General features: G+C 48.4%; 1 protein-coding gene across 1 annotated transcript in view; it reads left to right on the top strand.

The window, feature by feature from the left end:
* mri (BTB/POZ domain-containing protein mrityu) overlaps positions 1-22529 on the top strand; it is a 120212-nt gene that overhangs the window by 19252 nt on the left and 78431 nt on the right. The window contains exon 2 of the mRNA XM_037416815.2: positions 857-979. Within this exon, the coding sequence (XP_037272712.2) occupies positions 870-979 (110 nt within the window). The 5' untranslated portion in view covers positions 857-869. The remainder of the gene's footprint in view (positions 1-856; positions 980-22529) is intronic.

Here is a 22529-nt window from a genome sequence, read left to right as displayed (position 1 = left end):
ACTGCGTGCCAGTCGGTGTATTGCGCACATCGTGCAAATGTTCTTTGACGTCAACACTGATGTCTGCAACGTCCTGAGCGGGCCCCCGTCTACGTCATACCACAGAAAATGTCGATTGCACCTGAATACTCGGGACAAGCGCGCACCTTTAGCATCGCATTGTCGGCGCTGCATAATAAGCTCTGTGGTGTTTAGAATTGCATATCCATGCATTTGGAATAAAGAAACACACTACCTAATACTTTTGGTGTTGCTCGTCAAATAGGCATTATATTTGCTTTTCAATTGGCAATGTTCACAAGTACAAATGCCGGCACTGCATAATAAACTCTGTGGTGTTTAGGATTGCATATTCATGTATTTGGAATAAATACACTACCTAATACTTTTGGTGTTGTGTGCCAAATAGGCTTAATATTTGCTTTTCAATTGGCAATGTTCACAAGTACAAATGCAGCCACAAGATCAAGATGGGCAAGGGGTTAAACTTCTATTTCATGGCTAATTTGCTTTGACAAATAAAAAAAAACACAGACAAAAATTTCTGTGAGGTATCGAAAGAAGGACTATCGTGTTGAAAAACAAACTATTTAATGGTCATGACGACGCCAGCATCGCATGTACGGAGTGTAGGCTGGGGAAGCGCCGTGGTGATCTGGCGTTTCATATTGCTGCACCCAAATGGCGTGACAATGGGTAACCTTTGCAGAATTGGCCATGGACAAGTCTGGGTTTTGAAACAGTGTGCATAATTGAACAAAGGGCTCTAGTGTCAATATCGTTTTCGCTAGTAGGAATGTGGTCACCCCAACCTCGAGGGTGCTTTCGTGAACACTTGTCGTCCTTTTGTGTGCAGTGGTTGGTGCGCCATGTCCTTTCGGAAGGGACTCAGTCGGAGCAGCAACTACGACAACAGCAGTAGCGACACTGAGGACGCCTCCCCGGAGGATCGGGCACAGACCAGGCGCGACTCCGACAGGTGAGTCATACTACCTGCATACTATGTCACGCTTATAACCAGTGTTCAAGTACTCCAGTGGCATTATTGCAACCTGCAATGTCACTGTTTCATAGTGGTATTTGAAGCATACAGTATTGAGAACGACGCTGGTATAGTAGCGACACTGGAATAGGTTATTTTGAAAACCTAAGATCCAACTAGAATTGAAAGCAAATCGCTCAAACTCGTGGCCCACAAATATCCTGCTTGTGACACAACCCACCCATGCCTTTTTCTCACTGTACTTTGAAAAAATTTTTATTATGGTTCTAAACCTCGCATACATGACTAGCCTCAAACATTATTTTTCTGAGGCACCCCATGCTTCACAAAGCTGTGGAAGAAAAATTTCAGTCACTCCAAAGATCAGTGTCGATACGATTCTGCAAATTTGATGCCAAATGACTTTCAGTAGTGACTCATCTATTAGATGTTGTGAAACCTTCTTAAATGGCAACAATGGCTTAAACTCTGCTCATACTAACTTCTCCCCCGAGAAGCGTTCGTCACTCAACAAGAGCGCTCAAAAGGTAAGCGTATGATGTCTGTATTGGGCTGATGGCTATTTAACAGAATCTTCCGCAGTTTCCTTCTGAAGAAATAAAGTTTACCATAAATCTTAGTTGTAGGAACACGGCAGGCCCAACGCGTCTTGGTGGCTTTCAGCTGCCGTCACCAGTAGCGAACGCAAAACTCGTAGGCTCTGAAGGGCCTACCGGCGGCCCTGTTTCCGTTGTTTAGTGCATAATCTATCACTTTCAAATCTATCACTTTCAACTTGAAAGCAGCAGTGTAGCTTCAGTATCGCCCCATAACGTGACAAGATTACCGACACAACATACAAAACACGCCGCAACGCACACTTGCCACTTTGTCTTGGCTTGGATTGGATTGAATCTGTGTAATAATAGTACACTTGATGCTTAAGAGATGGCGCCATATGGTGCACGCTATCATGATCACTGGCTGGAATGAGCAGACGACATTATTGCGGCAGTTTTCGGGGTTACAATAATTACTCGAGAAAAAAAAAGAAATCGTATTTTTGATGGGCGATGTGGGGGAGCGAGAAATATGCAAGTGCAGGAATTACGCAAGTAAATACGGTATATTAAGTGTGGAGATGCTAGGGAAACAGGACAACACAAACCACGTATAAAAATTGAGAGGAAGCAAGCGAGAGATAGAAAGAAAGGAAAAGTAGGAGGGAACAAAAAAAAAAAAGGACTGAAGAGGAACAAAAAAACCTGTCCAGCTGCGTACTGTGAAGCTGCCTCTTTTTTTTCATTTGCGTTTTCTTGCGCACCGTCAAGGTGTACCACCAGTAACTCTGCTGAAGCTGTCCCTCATCACATCAGCATTGTTACTTTCTGAAGGCATTCTTCTTTTTTTTTTTTTTGGCATTAGGCGTGTGCAAATTACCTGGAACACTATGCGAATAGTTCATGCTGAATACTATTCTTTTGTTTCACAGTTCTGTCTGTGGACAAAGCTATCAGTTTCTTACTTTTGCTTAAGTGAGTTGTCTTTGGGACAGAAACGTAGTGTGACGTTCTTGAGATGCACTCCGCGAGACTGTTTTGCGTTAACTCAGTGTTCAGCTGTGAGATTTTTTTTCTAAGCAAGGTGTCCAGTTTCTCAATTTGTAAGCATTGGCCTAAGATATTCTCAATTTGTAAGCATTGGCCTAAGATATTTCTGATATGCATAGTTAGTCAGTGCATGCTAGCTGGATACTGGGCCACCCCTCCTGGTTACCTGATAAGCCATTTCTGAAAGTCTGTATACCACTTTGTTTTTTTAAATTACCAGGAGACAAAAAAGAATTAAAAACTTGTAATGAAGACTTAACCACACACTTGTGTGACGTGAGCATGGGGCCACACGAATTTTCGTGAAGAAACAGTGGAACTGTTTACTTTCTTGCTCAGCTTTGCTGTCCTACTCTGCTGCCCAGAGTGGGTAGGCGCAGCATGCTATCTCGATTACACGCATGTTGAAAACACTCGATGATGTCAGCGATTATACTGTTAGCACGCAGCCAACAATTGAGGAAGGCTACTCCCACATGTTTTTAGTGTCTGGGCGGTGCGGTTAGGAAGTGCAGCGAGAGGCACTGGTAAAGTAATAATGTTTGTGGTAGTTGTGACTGCTGCGTAGCCACAATTTCATCACTGCCAAGTTGAGGTACCATTTCATAGTGCAGAGAATCAAAGGGCAAAGTGTTGCTCGTGGGCGACTTACGTTGCTTTGCGGATTAAGAGGACTAGATGAATGTGGAAGAGACCTGCCGGTGTGCCTGTGTGGGCCACAGTTCGGTGGTATTTGCAAACTGTAATCACTACAGCCTTCTGTGCGAATTATTGTGCTTGTTTGGAAGGTTCAGTGAAAGAGTTCAGCATGAACTAACTAAAGAGCTATTTTAACGTCTCTGCTGTAAAGTACTGGCTTCCAGTTGCGTGGCATTGTGGGATGCTTACGTGCCAACTCTCGATTTTGTCATGGGCATGAACGTAAATCCCCTAATGTATTGCCATAACCCCAACCCAACTGAAAATAACAATAACAAATGAATTATGACGAACTCTATGCTGCCCCGCCGCGGTGGTCTAGTGGCTAAGGTACTCGGCTGCTGACCCGCAGGTCGCGGGTTCGAATCCCGGCTGCGGCGGCTGCATATCCGATGGAGGCGGAAATGTTGTAGGCTCGTGTGCCCAGATTTAGGTGCACGTTAAAGAACCCCGGGTGGTCGAAATTTCCGGAGTCCTCCACTACGGCGTCTCTCATAATCATATGGTGGTTTTGGGACGTTAAACCCCACATATCAATCAATCAGAACTCTATGCCAGTGGCATGATGGTGGGCTTCCTCCAGGCAAAGAAACCCTCAGTTCTGAAGGCTTTTTGCCTGGAGGAAGCCCACCATCCTGCCGCTGGCGTAGAGTTTGACATAATACGCTGCGAGAAATCTAGTGCTAGTATTTGTGGGGAATGCTGGAAACAGTATGGGAATGATGGGCAGTGCAGGATTTTTCGCCTTGGCTTTTCTCTTTTGGTTTTGTATGGCTATTTTGGCTTTATGTGGCCTGCATCCACTTTGTTGCAAGACGAAGTTCAACAGACGTCGAGCTCTTCCACTCCACCGCCTTAATCTTTAGGCTCACCAATTTAAATAGGCTCACTAAGTTCGCAATTATGGATGTTTTATAAACTCTGAAGCAAGAGCCAAAACAGTAAACAAAGAGCTACAAGTCTGTTGCAAGTCGCGAGCCCAAAGGCTAGGCATATCCTGTGCTACCCAACATTACTACCATGGTGGCTGATTGATTGCAGCACCCGATTTCCCTCTAGTAAATACTGTAGGAAACACTGACTGCATGGTCCTCCTCACTGCCTTCTGAGGTAAAGTGATGCGAAGCCGCAGCGTTTGTAAGAATTTTGTTTAGAAGCATAGAAATTTGGGCGAGTATGTAGTGATCCATTATATTTTGTATTTTACGCACTCCTAATACTACTATGGAAGAATTGAATGTTGCACAAAGCGTAACACAGAAATGAGAAGGCACATATGGACACCATACAACGCTTTGTGGTGTGAACCACCCACTACAAAAGGCACACACGTTACTGTACCTTTTCCTTTAAAGGGGCCTTGAAACGCTTTTCCAAGTAATCACTAAATGAATTCACTGGAAAAGCTTATTGCTTCACGAATTCTAGGCCGCAAAACTTCGTCCAGTGCGAGTGGAGTTAGAAAAGTTTCGCATGCTGCAATTGCATTCTCTCTTCTCGTGCCGATGAAAGCGCTGTAAGCTAAGCAAGGAGGGGTGATAGGGCTACAGAAAAACGTCACGTGCCCTTCGTGGCCCTCAGCACTTTTTTCTTTTTTTTTTTCTTCGAATGCGCCGCTTTTTCGGTGTGATCGCACACGTGGAGAAGCCGCGGCCTCCCGCGTTGATCTCTGTAACGAGTGAGCACTCCATGTTCAAATCAGCCAATGGCTGATAGATGGGTAATTCACGTGTTATTTTTGGGCATATTCCGCCATTTGTCGAAAAAAGAGAAAGCAGTTTTTAGCTGAGTTTGATAATTTATTGTGAATTCTAGGCCGCGTGATGTGCTATAATATTTGTCTCGCGTGTTGTCGGGAGCCTCTACTACCGATTGGCAGCGTTTTCTGACCATGCTCAAAAAGTATTGCAGGGCCCCTTTAAGGCCAAGTAGGGAGTGCACACCAAGTTCGAAAAGATTTGAGGTGCACAATTTAAAGCATGTTAGGCATTACACAGAATGCAGCCATATGCGAAAGCTTCACTAGCACAGGCCATCTTGAAGTCAGTTCGCACTAGGGACAGGATATTACTATTGTGTTCGGCTCGTGGCTTAAGGATCCCCCAATTTTTAACCTGAAAGGCCATAGGTGGCTCATCGAAGCGAGGATTGGCTGCGGTGGCATCAACACGAGCGATGCAGGAAAAAATGATGTCACTTCGATATCATCAGGTAAGGTGACGTCACCACGTGAATTCGTCGCTTGCTCGCTCAGAAATGGCGGGGCCAAACTAGCGCGCGTGTAGTCTTGCTTGGCCGTGACTCAGAGCACAGAGTTTCCTATGAATAGCATAGTTACCTATGGAGAGGTGGGAATAATGCAGCCAACAGGAAACGGTGGAGGGTGTGGTAATTGTTCATGTCAACAAGAGGTGGCGCACGCGTAGCTTCTTAGATCGCTCTCTCCGGTCAGAAACATCGTAGCATGTGTGTCGCACGCATACTGTGTGTGCGGTCGTTGCTATGTTTGCGCTTTCGTTGGTGAAATTTTAAAGTATTGCCATGGCGTGAATTAAGATGAGCAAGCCTACAAAGCCTACGACGAGCAAGCCTGCAAAGATGAAAGACTCATCCACACCACTGCTTCAGATTCAACAAACTGAAAGTGTTATGGACTTTATTTGAGCGCTAACAAAAAATAAACCTGTTTTGGCTGCAGACAACATTCCACAGATTTAACTAACAGCCTGATCAAGTTTTATGTAATGACGAGGCTGCATTTTATATTAAAGGCGGAAAACATGGCACGAGAAAGCAAGTGGCGTAAACGAACACACTATTTAAAGCTTCATCGGATTGCTTAAAGAGACCTTGAAACACTTTTTTGAGTAACCATGGAATTAACTGGAAAACCGTATTGCCTCACAAACTCAGCGCCGAAAAAAAATTTAAGATTTCGTCCAGCACGAGCAAAGTTAAGATTAGTCACACGCTTCAACTTAAGCGGGGAGGCATGGGAGGGGCAAACAAAAAAGGCACACGTGCCTCGTGACCTTGATGATGATGATGAACAAACCTTATTTAATTAGCAGTTGAGCATTTTTTTTTCCTCTTCGAATACGTGGCTTTTTCAGTGCGACCGCGTGCGCAGGCGTGGACAAGTGGCGGCCTCTCGCGGCGATTTCTGTAACGACTGAGCGCCATGTTCAAATCAGCGAATGGCTGATAGATGGGCATTCTACGTGTGATTTTTGAATGTATGCCGTCATTTGTCCAGGGAAGAGAAAGCAATTTTTAGCTGACTTTGATAATTTATTGTGAATTTCAGGCCGCGTGCTGTGCTATAGTATTTGGCTTGCGTTTTCTAGCTGCCTCTACTACCGATCGGCAGCGTTTTCTGACCATGCTCAAGAAGTTTTGCAGGGCCCCTTTAAGTTTCGTTACACGACTGTACTTTGGTTTTCTTTGAGTGTTTTAAAACTGCTTCTTGCACATTGGCGATGTGCAAGAATAAACCCGTAGTTTTAACCCTGTGTCACTCGGGATGAAGAAAATGCACGTAACATGAAATTTTCATGTTGCAGATGAGAAGCAAACAACCGCAAAATTAGAACAATTACATAGTACTGTCTCTAAAAGCTGCATTGCATTTGAACGGTTCACGTAGATGGCGTTCTTTAGTAATTAAGCGCCTTTAGTGACTCCTGCGCCTATGTTTTAGACGACACATATAACACTCAGTGTAATCGCGAAGTATGCTGCCTCCTACGTTTGTGTGGCATCAGAAATAGCTCTTTTGCGCAACGCCGCGCTGAAAGCGCCAGCGTGGCCGCCAGTTTATAGTAAGGTTGGCCGCCAGAGTAAGCCTGACCACACTCGGCCGTTGCAGCCAAGGAGGATTAAAAAAAAAATTGCTGGAGCGGAAATCATTGCCTATGAGTGAAGCCGTGCTTCTGGCAAGATGGCGGTTGTGGCGGCCATTTCTCTAGGGGCATGATAAAGTGTCACCTTTCAGTGATTAAGACCGGAGTGTTCCCCTCGCATGCCCAACGAGTGTAATGTGAAAACTTTTTCAGGCCACATAGTGCTCCAAACGTTACTAGTTTTCCTTAGTGAGCCTCTAATTAGAGGCAAAGTTCTTAGGAAATTGAGTCACCCATACTCGTTTCTGTGTGTAATTTCGTCGGGAACAACTGTCTTTTAACATAGAACTAATGCAGAATCCACACTAATATATCAAAGCCACTTGATCATTAAGTGGGCACAATCAGAATAGAGCATGTTTCCGCCATCTTGGCAGTGCCAAAAGCTGGCTTCACTTATACTGGCAAGGCATTGCGGGAGCTTCTCCTTATTGGTTGCAGCTCCCGCTAGCTGAAACCAAATCCTCCTTGGTTGCAGCTAGTCATCGCGAGGCTCTCTGACGCGGCATCTTGCCCCCTCCCTCTAAAGAGGGTGGGGGGCACAGCCTCGCATAGCCGCGTGACCTTTTTCTCTCTAGGGAGAGGGCACGGCGCCGCGTCAAAAAGTTCTGCCCTGCAACGGTTGCTTGTGGTCAGGCCTTTAGCGTCCGCTGCTTCACGTCTACACATTGTTGCGACCCGCGCCTCCGACGACGACGTTACGAAGGTTGCCTCGAAATATCACCGCTGCAACCACTGTTTCGAAAGATGGCGACGCCAACATGGTCCCGAAGGCGCCACTGCTTCGAATTCCACCGGGAAGGTCACCAGCCATTTGGTCGCGTAGGTTTCTCAGCTCGCGACTGCTTCTGCGCAGAGCTGACAGGCGAGCGGACGAGACGACGGTGAGTTAAACAAGGTTTATGTACAGCATATATACAGAGGCGTTACAAATTCGGCACTGGGGCCGACAGAGACGCGAAGAGCCCAGCTCTTTTCTCTAACACATAGCTCTACTCTCATATGGGTCTGCTAACACATAGCTCAACTACCACATAGCTCAACTCTCCATCACATAGCTCTCTTCTCTGACACACAGCTCAACTGCGACACACGTCTGCTCTCACATAGGACTGCTACTCGCGAGGCGCCGCAGGGCTTCTTTTATATGCACCGGGTCCAACCCAAATGTCCAACCAGAAGCGCCGCTGGTTGCGAGGTCAGACTCCTCCAATGGGGTCGCCGCTGGGCCGCGTCATTCTTTCTCATCGAATCTGGAGAGGCTGCGCTGCAGGTGGCTGCACCCAAGGACGAGTGACGTCGCAAGCATTGCGTCAGACCCACCAGACAGGAAGACGCCGGTTGTTTACTCGACGGGCTCGCGGGCTGAGGTGACTCACTACACGTGCGCGCCAGAAAGGCGCCGCCGCGTTTTGACGCCGTTGAGTTGTTCGTGTCAGGCGGGCTCGCGGGCTAGCCTTGACACAGATTTCCTTTTTCCGAGGCATGGACGTTCGCTGCGGACTCGCAGGCATAACAGCACCCCCGCCGCCAGACAATGCGCCGGAAAGACGAGCTGCTTCCACGTGGCTCGGATGTCAAGCGCGCTCGTTCGCCAGGTCCCTCCAGGTTCGCCTCCAGGCCCATGGGGAGAATGCAGCTCCAGACTCTGTCCCGGGAACACATCCCATTCTTGAGGACGGATCCCAGCTCCACTGGCTTGTCACCACTTGTCGACCAGCTTCGCTCGTCTCTTCTGTCGATCCTTGGTTTCAGCACGTGTCGATAGTTCTGCAACTTGTCAAGAACGGTTCGACAACAGACAACACACGACACAAGCCCTTGCTCACCCAACAGAACACCAGACAAAGTATAGTACAACATATACCTAGCTACGTGTCTATCGGAATTTCGTTCCCTCTACATCAAGAGGCACATGTGGGACACAAAAGACTCTTAAAACGACAACTTAAATTTTTACATGCAAAACAACGTAATGAATTAGAATAAAACGTAAAGTTGGCTCCTTGAGCTCATTCTGGACGAGAGCGCTCAGCTAAGGCCGTGATGAGGACTAAATTTTGCCCCGAATCGCCAGCGAGAAACCGAAAGGTGGAGAAGGTACTAACTAAACGCACGGCTCGATGCGTCTGCATTAGCGTTTAGCTTTCCTTTTTTGTAGCGAACGTCAAAGTTGTGCTGTTGGAGTATCATGCTCCACCTTAGTAACCGGCCACTTTTAGGCGACGATACCTATGCGGTACCAAGAGCAGCTCACACTTGCGACGTTGCACAGGGGAACAACCATACGGCTTGCTACGGATTGACTCCTCATTGGTTAGCGCGATATCGTGTTCAATCACCGTCGGGTTTCCGGGACGGTCCGAGAACACGTCTTCAAACTCGGAAACAATCGTTCTCAGGTCTTCCTTTTGGACTTCACTTGACCTAGGCTCTAGGTTCAACTCCTCCAAGGTTACCTCCGATCCCCTTTCGATTACATCACTAGAACTCAAAACTTCTGCTCCCTCTTTCTCTGGAGCATTCAACAACAGATTTACGACCGCTTGACGTTGAACGTATGGTTTCATCAAGTTACAGTGGTAAATTTTGTTCGGCCGCCTTCCTAACTACAATTCATAATTGGTATCAGAAAGCTTCGATATTACTTTGGCAGGCCCTTCCCAATAAACCTCAAGCTTGTTCTTTTTGGACGGCCGCAGCAGCAATACTTGACTGCCAACTTCAAATGTGCGCTTCTTCGCCGATTTTTCGTAGTATTCCTTCGACAACACTTGTGCAGCCTTCATGTGGCTTTCCACTAGCGCTTTATTAGAGGGGTCCTCACGCTGCTCTCCAATGAGCGTCTCTCGATCATCCCTCGACAGATCACTCCAACTTTCCGCTACAAGCGAGAGCGTTGCTCCCCTCTCGCTTTGACTCAATGGCGCCATGTCGTCTCCCCCTGCTACGGAAGCCGCGCCGGTCGCTTCGGCGACGGGACGCTCGAGTGACTGCTCACATGACTCACGCGGAAAATTTCCTCTCGGAGGTTCCGTCGACCCGCCGACAAGGTCACTTGAGAGTTCACCGCATTGAACAAGATCAAGCTCCTGCGAAAGCTTCCGCGCTTGCGATCGCGTGAGGGCCATGTACGCTAAGTTGGAGAAGAACGATTTACCCTGCTCTTTGAGAAGCTGCTCCGAGTTAGAGAAAAGATAAGGAAAACTATCGGGAAGCGCGGCGTGCTTTGATATCCTCCCAGGCCTCATCGACTTCCTCAGCCGACACTCCTTCATCCTTCATGATCTCAAAGATCGCCTGCTTTTGTTTCGCACGGCCCAAAGTAATGCCGAGTTCCTCACAAATTTCGATGAGTTCCTTCACTTTAAGGTTCTCCATCGTTCACACTAGCGTCTTGCTGTTTGCCCCTGTTAACAATTTACTTGCCGTACCCACTATAAGCCAACTAGCAAGAAGCGCAAGCAATTTTTCACACTCCCGTGTTTACCACCTCCGCATTAACTTTGGTTTCAAAGCACTTCGACTTTGCTTGAAACGATCAAAGGCCACTTCAATGCTTCACACAGCCCTTCTCTAAACTACTACAACCTGAGCTAGAGTAGTCTGGTGAACTGAGGGGAAAACATCAGGCACTCACCGCATCGATGTCGCTGACGCCGGCCGATCCCGCAGCTGCCAACCACTGTTGCGACGCGCGCCTCCGACGACGTTACAAAGGGCGCCTCGAAATCTCACCGCTGCAACCGTTTCGAAAGATGGCGACGCCAACACGGTCCCGAAGGCGCCACTGCTTCTAATTCCACCGGGAAGGTCACCAGCCGTTTGGTAGCGTAGGTTTCTCAGCTCGCGACTGCTTCTGCGCAGAGCTGACAGACGAGCGGACGAGACGACTGTGAGTTAAACAAGGTTTATGTGCAGCATATATACAGAGGCGTTACAAATTCGGCACTGGGGCCGACAGAGACGCGAAGAGCCGAGCTCTTCTCTCTAACACATAGCTCTACTCTCAAATGGGTCTGCTAACACATAGCTCAACTACCACATAGCTCTACTCTCCATCACATAGCTCTCTTCTCTGACACACAGCTCAACTGCGACACACATGTCTGCTCTCACATAGGACTGCTACTCGCGACGCGCCGCAGGGCTTCTTTTATATGCACCGGGTCCAACCCAAATGTCCAACCGGAAGCGCCGCTGGTTGCGAGGTCAGACTCCTCCAATGGGGTCGCCGCTGGGCCGCGTCATTCTTTCTCATCGAATCTGGAGAGGCTGCGCTGAAGGTGGCTGCACCCAAGGACGAGTGACGTCGCAAGCATTGCGTCAGACCCGCCAGACAGGAAGACGCCGGTTGTTTACTCGACGGGCTCGCGGGCTGAGGTGACTCACTGCACGTGCGCGCCAGAAAGGCGCCGCCGCGTGTTGACGCTGTTGAGTTGTTCGTGTCAGGCGGGCTCGCGGGCTGGCCTTGACACAGATTTCCTTTTTCCAAGGCATGGACGTTCGCTGCAGACTCGCAGGCATAACAACATGCACTTTAGCGGGAGACGGTGTAATTTTTTTTTGTTCACTATGTCATCTTTATTTCGACGAGGGAATCGCCACGGCGGCGTACGCAGAATTTACTGCGCTGCCGTATAATGTTTTCCGCGGGACGCGCTCTTTTAAGTGTGTATACACTTTATAAGCGACCCCAAACCATCCACCGCCGTCGGCGGCGTCCGCAGTCTTCCCTCTATCTTTAAAAGGAAGAGGACTTGGCGGGCCGCAGCGCGACGCTCTACGGAATAAGCCACGGACGCTGACACGCGCCTTATACCCCCTCCCCCTTCGCTCGCTCCTCCGCTCTCCTCGCTCGCTGCAGCTGCGCGCGCACCCCCCTCTCTCGTGCGCCCGCCTTCTCTCTCAGTCTCCCGTCGAGAGTGGGTCGTGAGGGGGAGTAAAGTTAAAATCCGTTGGCATTCGCCAGTGAGTTAACGTAAACTCCCCCGTGTGATCAAATTGCGATTCCCAGGAACCATTACACCATAAAGGCACCATAGTGTGATTAATAAATATAATAGTGCGAATTAATAAATACCCCTCATAGCATCACCCCGTGTATTCGCACTTAACCATGTTCACCCTCGGGGAAATGCTTGGGAGTTTTTTTTAGGAGTGAAGCTCCTCGCATGATGCCCGTTGTCGCCGTCGTCAAGGGAACCTCGTCGGACCGAAACACATATATGGCGTTCATTGTGCGCGTGTGGTTTAAATATGGACAGTGCTCTGTCCGTCCATCCGTTTGTCCGGAGAGGCGTGCACTGGCGCCGCTGTGGGCAGGCGACGAGATGGGTGAGGGAGGGGCTTCGTCGGCCGAGCAACAACTGAGAGCTCTGATTACGAGGGCGCGGCGAGAGCTGGCACATTCGCGCCTTCTCGACAAGCGTCTGTAGACTGCTCCTGTACGTGCCTCGTTGACACCGCTTGCTTCCTTACGACAGATGGTTGAGCCCCCCCCGCGATCTCCGACGACAGCGCAGCTCCGACCAACTGGGCTCGCCCTACGCCATCTGGTTTCGCTGAGTGGTGCCCCCGTCCTCGGACTCCTGCGACCGTGTCCATCTTTCCTGTCTCCTCTTCACTTCCGTCGTTTTCTGTCGTTTGTTGTCCCTGCGCCTCCCTCCCTCCTTCCTCTCTCTATATATGCCTTTTAATCCCTCCTTACCCCCATCCCTCGTGAGCTACTGTTCAGGTGTCGCACTCTGATGCAGACAGTTACGAGGCTCACTTTTCTCCTCTTTTCTCTTCAAGAATCACATAAGACGGCACGAAAACCGATATTCAGTTGCACCAGCGTTTTGCAGAGCTGCGATAGATTCAGATCCAACGTAGTTCGCTGCTAGGCTTACTTGGAACGTTTCGTATTGTTTTTATCGCATTCATTGCTTCACACGCAGTGAAGTATGTTTTTTCTCTTTTTTTTTTTGCCCCATCGCCTTGCGCATCTCCAGATTTTCGAGATTCCCGGCTTGGCAGGTATGCTTTTGTATGATGCAAAACAAGATCAGTGGATGCCACATGGGCCCGTGCTGAAAAGTTTCATACTTAAGGACGTAAGGAGAGGGGGAGGGGGTGAGTCTGCTCCATACTTTTGGCGGTATATTTTGAGATAGAGGGCGAGTGCCGTAATGTGTCCCTACCTCCCCCCCCCCCCCGTCGCCCCCACTTCGGAGGGTAAATCTGTGCACCCCTATGACCTTTAATATGCCAGACTTGTGAAGTCATTGTTTTTAGTATTCAGGGCTATGGCGATGTTTATATATATATATATATATATATATATATATATATATATATATATATATATATATATATATATATATATATATATATATATATATATATATATATATATATATATATATGTATGTATGTATGTATGAGGACCGTCCTTGAAGTGCAGCATAGCTGCCAGGATTGTTTTCCTTCCCACCTTTGTCTGCCGAAAAGTGGGGAGCAATGGGAGACCGTTGTGAGATGCTCGTCACTGCTTTTTCTTTCGGACTCGGCCATAGCTAGGAGAAAGGGATGGTCACCACCTCCCACCCCTATTCGATGGTGCTGCGAATGCCTATGTGCGCGCGCACACAACACAGGTACGCTCACAGAGCGAGAGCGAATTGTTCCTCTGTGCACAGAGCCGCATCTCGATATTTTGTTGAAACACAATGTTTATCTTTGTGTGGCATCTTTTACATTTTTCCCCGCGCGTCCACTCTTCACCTGCTGCCGTCTCAAGCAGGACTGGCGCTATTGTGAAAAAAAAAAGAGTAAAAAATTAGCCACGTGACCCATTCCTCTCAAGCATCGCAGCTGTGTAAATAATGGTTCACCGTTTCGCGCGGTGCGCGAGGCCCCTGTATAGTCAAAATATTTTTCTATATAGGGCTCGCGTTCGAACCGTTCTGTTATCGTCTGCTCGCAGGCTTCTGCAGTCGTCTGCTGGTCACAATTTTGTTTTGTTGGGTAGTTGATGTATCGTTTTATTTGCGAACGGCCACCTCTGTATAACTCCCGCGAGAAATTGCGAGATCGATCGTCGACGTCTGCAGCCGGCAGCTGCTGTAACGGAGAATCCAGCGAGCGGGCGATAAAACGAGAAATGGCGGCGGCGTATATCGGCGTTTTGCAGTGACCGCCGAGGAGGGTCCTTCGTTTACTTATTTTATTTTTGTCGTCTCTCTCACTAATTAACCCTTCCAATTTCGATGCTTGCACGTTCGTACGGGGCGATTCTCAGTGCACGGGATGCGTTCCGCCGCCTTAATCAGTCCTGTGCTGCATTTTACTTCCAACGCGATCCCGCATGTATTACGGCGTGCGGTTCAGTCTCTCCTCTGCCGCCGGCCTAGTTTCTTTTTTACTTTTTTCGTGGCGGATTTGCTTCCCCGATGTACTATTGCGGATTTAAAATGCTCGCATTGCAGATCCGCTCCTTCTTGCCGGAAATCGGCAGTATTTATTTCTTTTTCTTTCCTTCTGTATTTATTTTTATCATTTTCTTTAATTATCTTTCCTTATTCATTTGTTTCTCTCTTCGTTAATCCATATTTTGAGCCGCTTCTCCGGTGGTCAGTCCTGCATGGAGCGTGCTATACGTTCCGCCCGATCAGAGGGATATGAAGTGAGATTAGCGATAGAATTAATCCGACAGATACGGAAACGATTAAGCCGCCGTATGTGTGTGTATGCGTGCGTGATGAGTCGCTCGTCGTCTGCTATCGGCGTTGGCTTTCTTTCTTCGGAGAGCTACGCCGCCTACTCGGCAGACGGTCGCGAAATGACGTCTTGACTCTCTCGCCCCGATTTCCGTGTCGAGCTCGTTTTTAATTTGAGCGCTTCTGTTTGTAGGCTTTATCGTTTTTTTTTTGGTCGCATCTTATCGATCGTCTATCTCCTTCGCTGCTTCAAATTAAATATGATACGCGCTTCCTGTGTTCAACCATCTGCAAGGAGTCTTAGCGGCGAGTGATGATCGCCTGCGTTCGTTGAAGCGGGGCTTTGAACGCTGTATACGGGTTTCCGATTTGACAGTAGTGAATAAAATGGTACTATCGCTGTCATAGTTAGCGGCTGTCGAAAGCGCTGACTGGCCCATTATCGTTGTTTGCAGCAAGTTAAGTGCGGGCAGCTATCTGTAGCAGAAAAGACGTGGATAAGAAAGCGTGTGTGGGGGGGGGGGGTTGCATTTCCGCGCGCCATGTTGTTCCGTGCTCAAAAACGCTTACGGACTCTTGACCCGTAAACATGGCTCAGCGGGATGGCTCTGGTGCGAGGGAAGCGGATGGAATAGTACTTCGAAGTGCGCTGAAAAGGTCAGTTCGGTTTGATTTGGCTATCGTAGGTGTGCCGCGCGAGCTGTGGTGGTGGTGGGGGGGGAGTGATCCCCACCACCATCAGTCACCTGAAGGGGGTTGGAATCGTGACCCACACCTTTTACTCAGTCTGACATTTCACATCACACGGTTTTACGCGCACGATCCAGGGTTGTATGTGGCCACGCATGCATTTTTTTCGACGCCATTCTTCTCGCAGTATAGTGTTTTGATTCCTTCTGCCTCATTTCTCCCACCAATCCTCCAACCGACCCTTACTCATTTCTATCGCGGATGTGTCAACCTCCCGCGGGATCGAATCCCGGCTGCCGCGGCCGCATTTCCGATGGAGGCGGAAATATTGTAGGCCCGTGGGCTCAGATTTCCGTGCACGTTAAAGAACCCCAGGTGGTCGAAATTTCCGGAGCCCTCCACTACGGTGTCTCTCATAATCATATGGTTGTTTTGGGATGCTAAACGCCACATATCAATCAATGTGTTTACCTCACCAAATTAAACCCTGAAACTCAAGAAAGCTTCATGTGTAGGCTCGTTTTCAAGCATACCTTCGGTTGCATAATATCTGCGCACTGATAGAAAACATGCTTCTTCGCTTTTACAGAGTGTCAGTTGCGTACAGGATTTAAGCAATTCGCATGCTGTGACGCGTGGTTCTAATCTGGGCCTGATTCTCCAACCGAGTATTTCATTGCGGCCGCTATTGTGACTCCTCGGCCGTCGTGATGCCTCTATAGTGTCCTTTACCGAAGTAGTTTCATGCGCGTACGCCTTCGTAGTACGCTTAAGTACCGTCGAATGTGTAAAGGGTTCAATTTAATTTCAATTTTATTTACCAGAAAACAATCTGTAGGGACACTTAGGCAAAAAGCTGTTGCAGCAGCTTGACGAAGGTCCAATGTGTCCGCACATGGATGGCAGTAGCATATAAACGACGCGTGTCAGTGATTCTCGCAGAGCATTCACATTGAAATTCATGGCATACACTGTGAAAGGCTGTATACATAACTATCAGCATATGCCATTTACATAAATCAAATGTAACATTAAAACTTCACACGTCAATGCAGTGTAATGAGTTGTTTTAAGTTACAAAGATAACAAATACTCGCGCAGAAGTTTTTTTATTGATTTATTGTGGCTGCATGTTTGTCCCGGTTGAATGCGGTCGGTAATTCGAGTATTGTGAGTTAAAAATTAAAGGCTCTAGTAGTTGCGGGACCAAGGTACCTTCCGTACCACAGTGTTTCATTTTGTTTCGTCAATCTTGGCACGAAATTACCTTAATTTTGGTTCTTTGTACCGATTTGCATTTCCATTGCGGGGCACTTTAGGACCCCGGCTTCTCTCGTTCACTTATGCTTCTCGTGTGGACCCCTTATCGCGCTCGCTGCAGAGTTAAGTGTATTACATATTTCAGAGCGCTCACTACAGGCCATAACAAGGCTTGCTGTGCTCAAACCCGGGTTTAAATTAGTGTAAAGTAGTGAATTTAACAGAAATAGCCGAGAAGTAATCGCATTAATTAAAGGGGCCCTGGGGACACTTTTCTGAGTAGCCATGGAGTTGACTTGAAGAGGTTTTCGCCTCATGAACTGACACTCGCAAAAATTTTTAGAATCTGTCCATACAAAGAGTTGGTCTAACGCCGCGATTGTGTTCTCCCTTCTCTCTACCCGACGAGAGCGCTGGAACCTTAGCAGAAAGGGGTGGCACGAGGAAAGGAAATACTTCACGCGCGCCTCGTGACCTCGAACACTTTTTTCTTCTTCGAATACGCGCTTTCTTTAGCGGGACAGTGCGTGGACAAGTCGCGGCCTCACGTGGCGGCCCCATTAACGATGGAGCGCGCCATGCTCAAATCAGCCAATGGATGATTCTTGGTCTGTGGCGAAGTGGTATTTCAGCCTGTGACGTCATTTGTCGAGTGAGGAGAAAGCGGTTTTTAGCAGACTTCGAGAATTTGTTGCAACTTGCAGGCCGCGTGCTGCCCTGTAATATTTTGCTCGCGCGTTCTCGAGAGCATTGACTACCGATCGGCAGCGTTTTTCGACCATGCTCAGAAAGTGTTGCAGGGCCCCTTTGACGTTCAGATCGCATAATCGTTTCAGGAACATTGGACTGACTCCGGCGGGGCGCATGAGAGGGCGCCACAGCCTCGCCGAGTGAGCGAATGCGCTTCCCCCTGCGCTCGCACTGCGTCGCCACTAGACCACACCTGATAGAGTAAACAACCTGACGGAACTCGCGGCTGACGCCCTGTACTTTACCGTTACTAGAAGGAATGCGATAAAGCGCAGCATTAAGTAGCTCACGTGTCGTACATCTAGTTTGCCAATCTGCCTGACATTTCGCTCCTGCCGGAGAAACCCTACATGTTCATCTCAAACATTGGCTGACGTCATCGACGCCTCGGTAAACAGAGCAGTGTGAACTCCACGAACGGGGAGTTCACACTGGTAGCCCGTGCTACGCACTTCTCAGGTTTCCTGCAGTTGGACAGCCGCTGTACGTTTTCCTCGCCCGCGACGTTGCCGACGCACGCATCATGATCTGCGACAATCGGAAGTGACCGTGGAAATAGTGGGCTGTACTGTCGCATTTTCCTTCTTTTTGGGTTTTGACAAAAAGTAATGTCAGGGATTAGATACATTCCAGGGGGGGGCTTGTCGCTGCTTGCCGAGGCTGTTGTGCACGCGTGGTCGCCCAGTGTATACCATTTCCCGTAAGAAATCTCGGCGCCGCCGTCTTGGGCTGTTAAACCGATGTTTTCTTGTTTTTGCATATGACGACGTGAACTAATAAACGAAACATTGTGTGCGCCAACTCAACCGTTCTCATGCGTATCTCGTAACACTGTTCGTTTACTTGTTAAATGTCCAAAAGACAAAGGTTAACAAACCGATATAGCGGCACGTATACTCATTCGTAAAATAGTCTTAGTCTGGGACCATCGGAGGTGTGAATACAGGTTTTTCCGTGAAAGTCATTTTCGTTTGCATTGACACCAACTCTTGAGCGAAATTCGACAAGTCCGCTCCATAAGCTTTTCCCACCATCAAGACAGCCTGCGGTGATGGTATTTTCGGGAGACTCGATCATGTCGTTAAAAAATGTTATTTTGGGACAGGTGACCGAGCAAGTCTTGCGCAAGGGCTCTAAAAGACATTTTGGAGAAGGCTAACATTGCTGCCATGAACGCTTGGAAATCTTGCCGAAAGCGATGTATCGGTCGATATCGGAAAAGCATATTTCACATCCTTTTAATGGGTTGTTACGATCGGAACATTACTTTTTTAACATGAAAGTGGTGTATGCCATGGTCCACCATGGATTCACTGGCGTACTTCTGTCATGGAAGTGATGTTGAAAAAAAAAAAAAACTTGAGCAATATTGGTGGGCACTGAGAATGTGGGGTTGTATTTCGGCCGTTTCGGGTATCGTTTTGGCGGACAAGCAGACAGACCAAAAATTTCTGTGTCCAAGTACCCCAGGGAAGACTATCGCCTTTAATATATACTAAGAAATTGCAAAGAAAAAATCAAAAGACAAACATCTGCAGCGCGGAATCGAAACAGCAACTTCTTGATTCTTGGCGCGCGGCGCTAACCCCTACGCCACAAAGCGTACGTTATCAGGAGTGCTAACGGCAAGCCATTCATACACACAATACACCGTATGGCTGTCTTCAGAGCTTCGAAACTTTAGCGCGTTTTCGTTATCAGTGGCCAGATGGCGCGGCGGTCTCGCGTTCGATGTGCTTGTTCTCAAGGCCGCCGGCTCCACGAAGCGCCGGGTCCTGCGGAGCGTGGGGTCTCCCGTGCGCACGCTTATCGGACTCGTGATTTGGGAGAGGACCAAGGTCACTTCGCACGCTGCCACGGCCGCGTTTACAAAAGGAGCGCGCTGCTGACACGTGTCGTAGGAAGAATTGTGACAGTTGTTAGTACACGCTTGTCCTGTGTATGCTGATTTTGTGGGTGCTTTCTGATTGAGGTGTGTGCCGCAAGCTGCTTGCCGTTCCTAACGAGACTTTGAAATTTGTTGCTGTTGCTGAAAGAATGCACAATAAACGCTCAACTACCTCTCTAAATACACATTTCACTTTCATGTAATACCGATTCATATATAAAGGTAATCATGTTTTTTTGTTTCCTTTTCTCTGCAGACTAACTGGTATTGTTTTTCAACATAATTCGTATTTATTGGAACACCTTCTATAAAAGTACATCTAAGTGAGCTCGTTTTTCAGGTGACGCATGTGGACATCCTGACTCAATATTCTAGCAATGTACCAAGCGTTTTTTTTTTTTTTGAAGTGAAAGTCTGCATTTGAACTCTGTTTTACTCGCTGCTGAGCAACTGCAGCGTACGGTGTTGTTCATCACGCTTTTGAAGGTTGTTTAGCTAGCTTGCACTTTCACACCCCGCATTTAGCACTTCAGTTGTAGCTACGGTCAATACTTAAAATTATATAACGGTATTCAACCCACACATCGAATTGGTGCTTAGCGAAAACGTTTTCGCCATCTTTCAACAATAAACATAAGTCGTTGCTGGTAGCGTACGAGTCGATTTGGTAGCCCGCTGGGAAAGCTTCTGTTGAAGACAATTGTAACATCGTTCAGCGGGCATCGTCGACAATATCTCCAACAAATCGGCAAAATAAATGTGGCTGCCATCTGAAAGTGTTGCAGACACTTGTCGATGTAAATGTAAGCAGCATGTCCCGTGTGTAGCTTCGAAAGACCTTTCGGTTGCTTGCCTTTCGCGAAACGCGAAGTGGCGTAATTACGGCTTCTGCAGGTGCAGGACCATACAGTTCAAGAAAAAAAAACACGTTCCGTTCGGAGTGACACATAGGGCAGAGAGGAAGTGTAGGGAAGGTGAAATCGGGGTGGAGTTTGCACGACCCCCCTCCCCCCTACACACAAATTACACATGCGCAAGAGAACCACAGACAGCGGCAAGCACTCGTGTTGAGTGCCGTCGTCCGGCGACAAGCATGCACGATTTCACCGCCATCGGGTGCAGCGGACTGTTAACGACATGCTTGCGTGGCGGCGGCACCCGTCAGACAAAGGTTGCGGCGCACGACAGCGGGTGCCTATTAAGCGATCGGCGCTCGAACGATAGCTAAGAAAACCGACAACGATTGAATGTGATGTCGCTGTTGCAAATCGCGGGGACGACGCAGCACATAGAAGGGTTTCGCTCTTGCTTTGTCCTTTCCCGCAGTACACCACGGCCAAATTGCTACAAGCTATCCAACATAACGGAAACGAGGGCTTTCCTCCCCAGGCGGGTCGGTGTTTTCTCGGTAATCGGAAAACTTGCGCTTCGCGATTGAGTCTGGTTCTACTACTGCGAACCGCCTTGCTTCTTTCCTTTTTTATTGATGCTACGCGCCCTCGCTTACCTACCCATTAGGGAATAAGTGGGCGAGGTCTCTCACTGACTGGCGCCTGCCAGCGAAACTGTCGAACGCAGCGGCGGCTTCTCCATCGGTCGTAGTCTGTTATCCTTTGGGTTTTTTCGACGAAGCCCAGGCCGAGCGGGCAGAAAGGCGGCGGGAGGGGGATAATCTTTCCCCGTACATCCCGGCTTCTCGTTAAAAGCTCCCGGACGCGATGCGGTTTTTGGGTCCGCTATTTGAAATGTCAGCGCCGTGGCCCGCGGCCATTGGCCGCCTAAAGGAAATAAAAGAAAGGGAGATGAAAAAAAAAAAACCGACCCCCTCGGGCACTTGTGCTGGAGCGGCGCGCCCGCTTGACTGGTGGCGACATTTCTGAGTGGGGAGGGAGGAGAGGAGGATGAGATGTGAAGGAATTCGGGTGAAGTGGGAAGGGATTTTCTTGAAGCTCTTCTCTCGCCTGCGGTCTGGACTGTGAGAGGGAGAGAGAGGCGGGAGGCTTCCCTCCTCGATGGCGTAGCGAAGGGGAAAAAAAAAAAAAGGGGGTGTCTTTCAGGAGTTGAAAGTCCCGATGGAGTGGCTGTGCTGGAATGAAGGCGCCCGGTTTCAAGAACCGCAGTTCCAGTTTCGCTTCATTTTCTTTTAAAGACGCCTTGTTAGTGGTATTACATAAAAGATAATGGATTAGTGTATGATATACATAATGCGTATCTGAATGCTATACATAATGCGTGAGGATAATGTGCTACGTACGCAAGCACAAATACATAGACCTAAGTTAATACAAACAGAAGTTGCGCGAACATGCGTGTGTTAACACAAATCCCCATTATTTCGAAAACTGCGCACTCTACTACACGTCATAAACGTCCAAGGGCCAATGATGGCGGAGATTTGGTGAGGCGGGTCGTTCGAATTTGTAGCGACGCGGGAGAATCACGGCCGGATGAGGCGGTGAGGGTAACTGTGCGCATGCGAGGGCGGCCCGCTTCAAAAGTGTGCGATGAGACGTGCTAAGCTGTTTTGAAGTTTTTACCCTCCGTGGGGGTCTAGCAGTCCCGGTTCACGACGGTCGACCAGATGGTCGCGCCATCGAATCCCAGAAGCGGCGGCCGCATTTTCGATGATGGCAAAAGGCTGGAGCTGTGCTTAAATTTAGGTGCACGTTAAGTATCCCCGGGAGGTCAATATTTCCAGAGCCCTCTCATAACTGTATCGTGGTTTTGGGACGTAGATCTTCAATTATTATTGTTTAATTTTTTATTTACTTGTTCTCGACGGTCCAGAATTGTGTTGAGATCGGGACGGAATACCCGTCTCCACAGAACTATGGCCATTGGTGATGAGGGGTGAATGTTACCAGCGTAGGGACTTTCGTGAAACACTGAGTAGCGACTCCAGTGCGCGGTCATTATCGCGGTGGCGAAAGAAGCATTGCATCAATCGCTGTAGCGCTTGCGGTAACACCAACGCTGGTATAGCGGCTAAAACACCGGGCGTCAGTGGCGAAACAGGTCATTGTGCAGACGGTGTGCTGGCCTTGC

The sequence above is a fragment of the Rhipicephalus microplus genome, chromosome 8 (genome assembly GCF_043290135.1).
Source record: "Rhipicephalus microplus isolate Deutch F79 chromosome 8, USDA_Rmic, whole genome shotgun sequence".
NCBI lineage: Eukaryota > Metazoa > Arthropoda > Arachnida > Ixodida > Ixodidae > Rhipicephalus > Rhipicephalus microplus.
The sequence above is the reverse complement of the archived record's forward strand: the minus strand, read 5'-3'. Positions and strand labels throughout refer to the sequence as shown.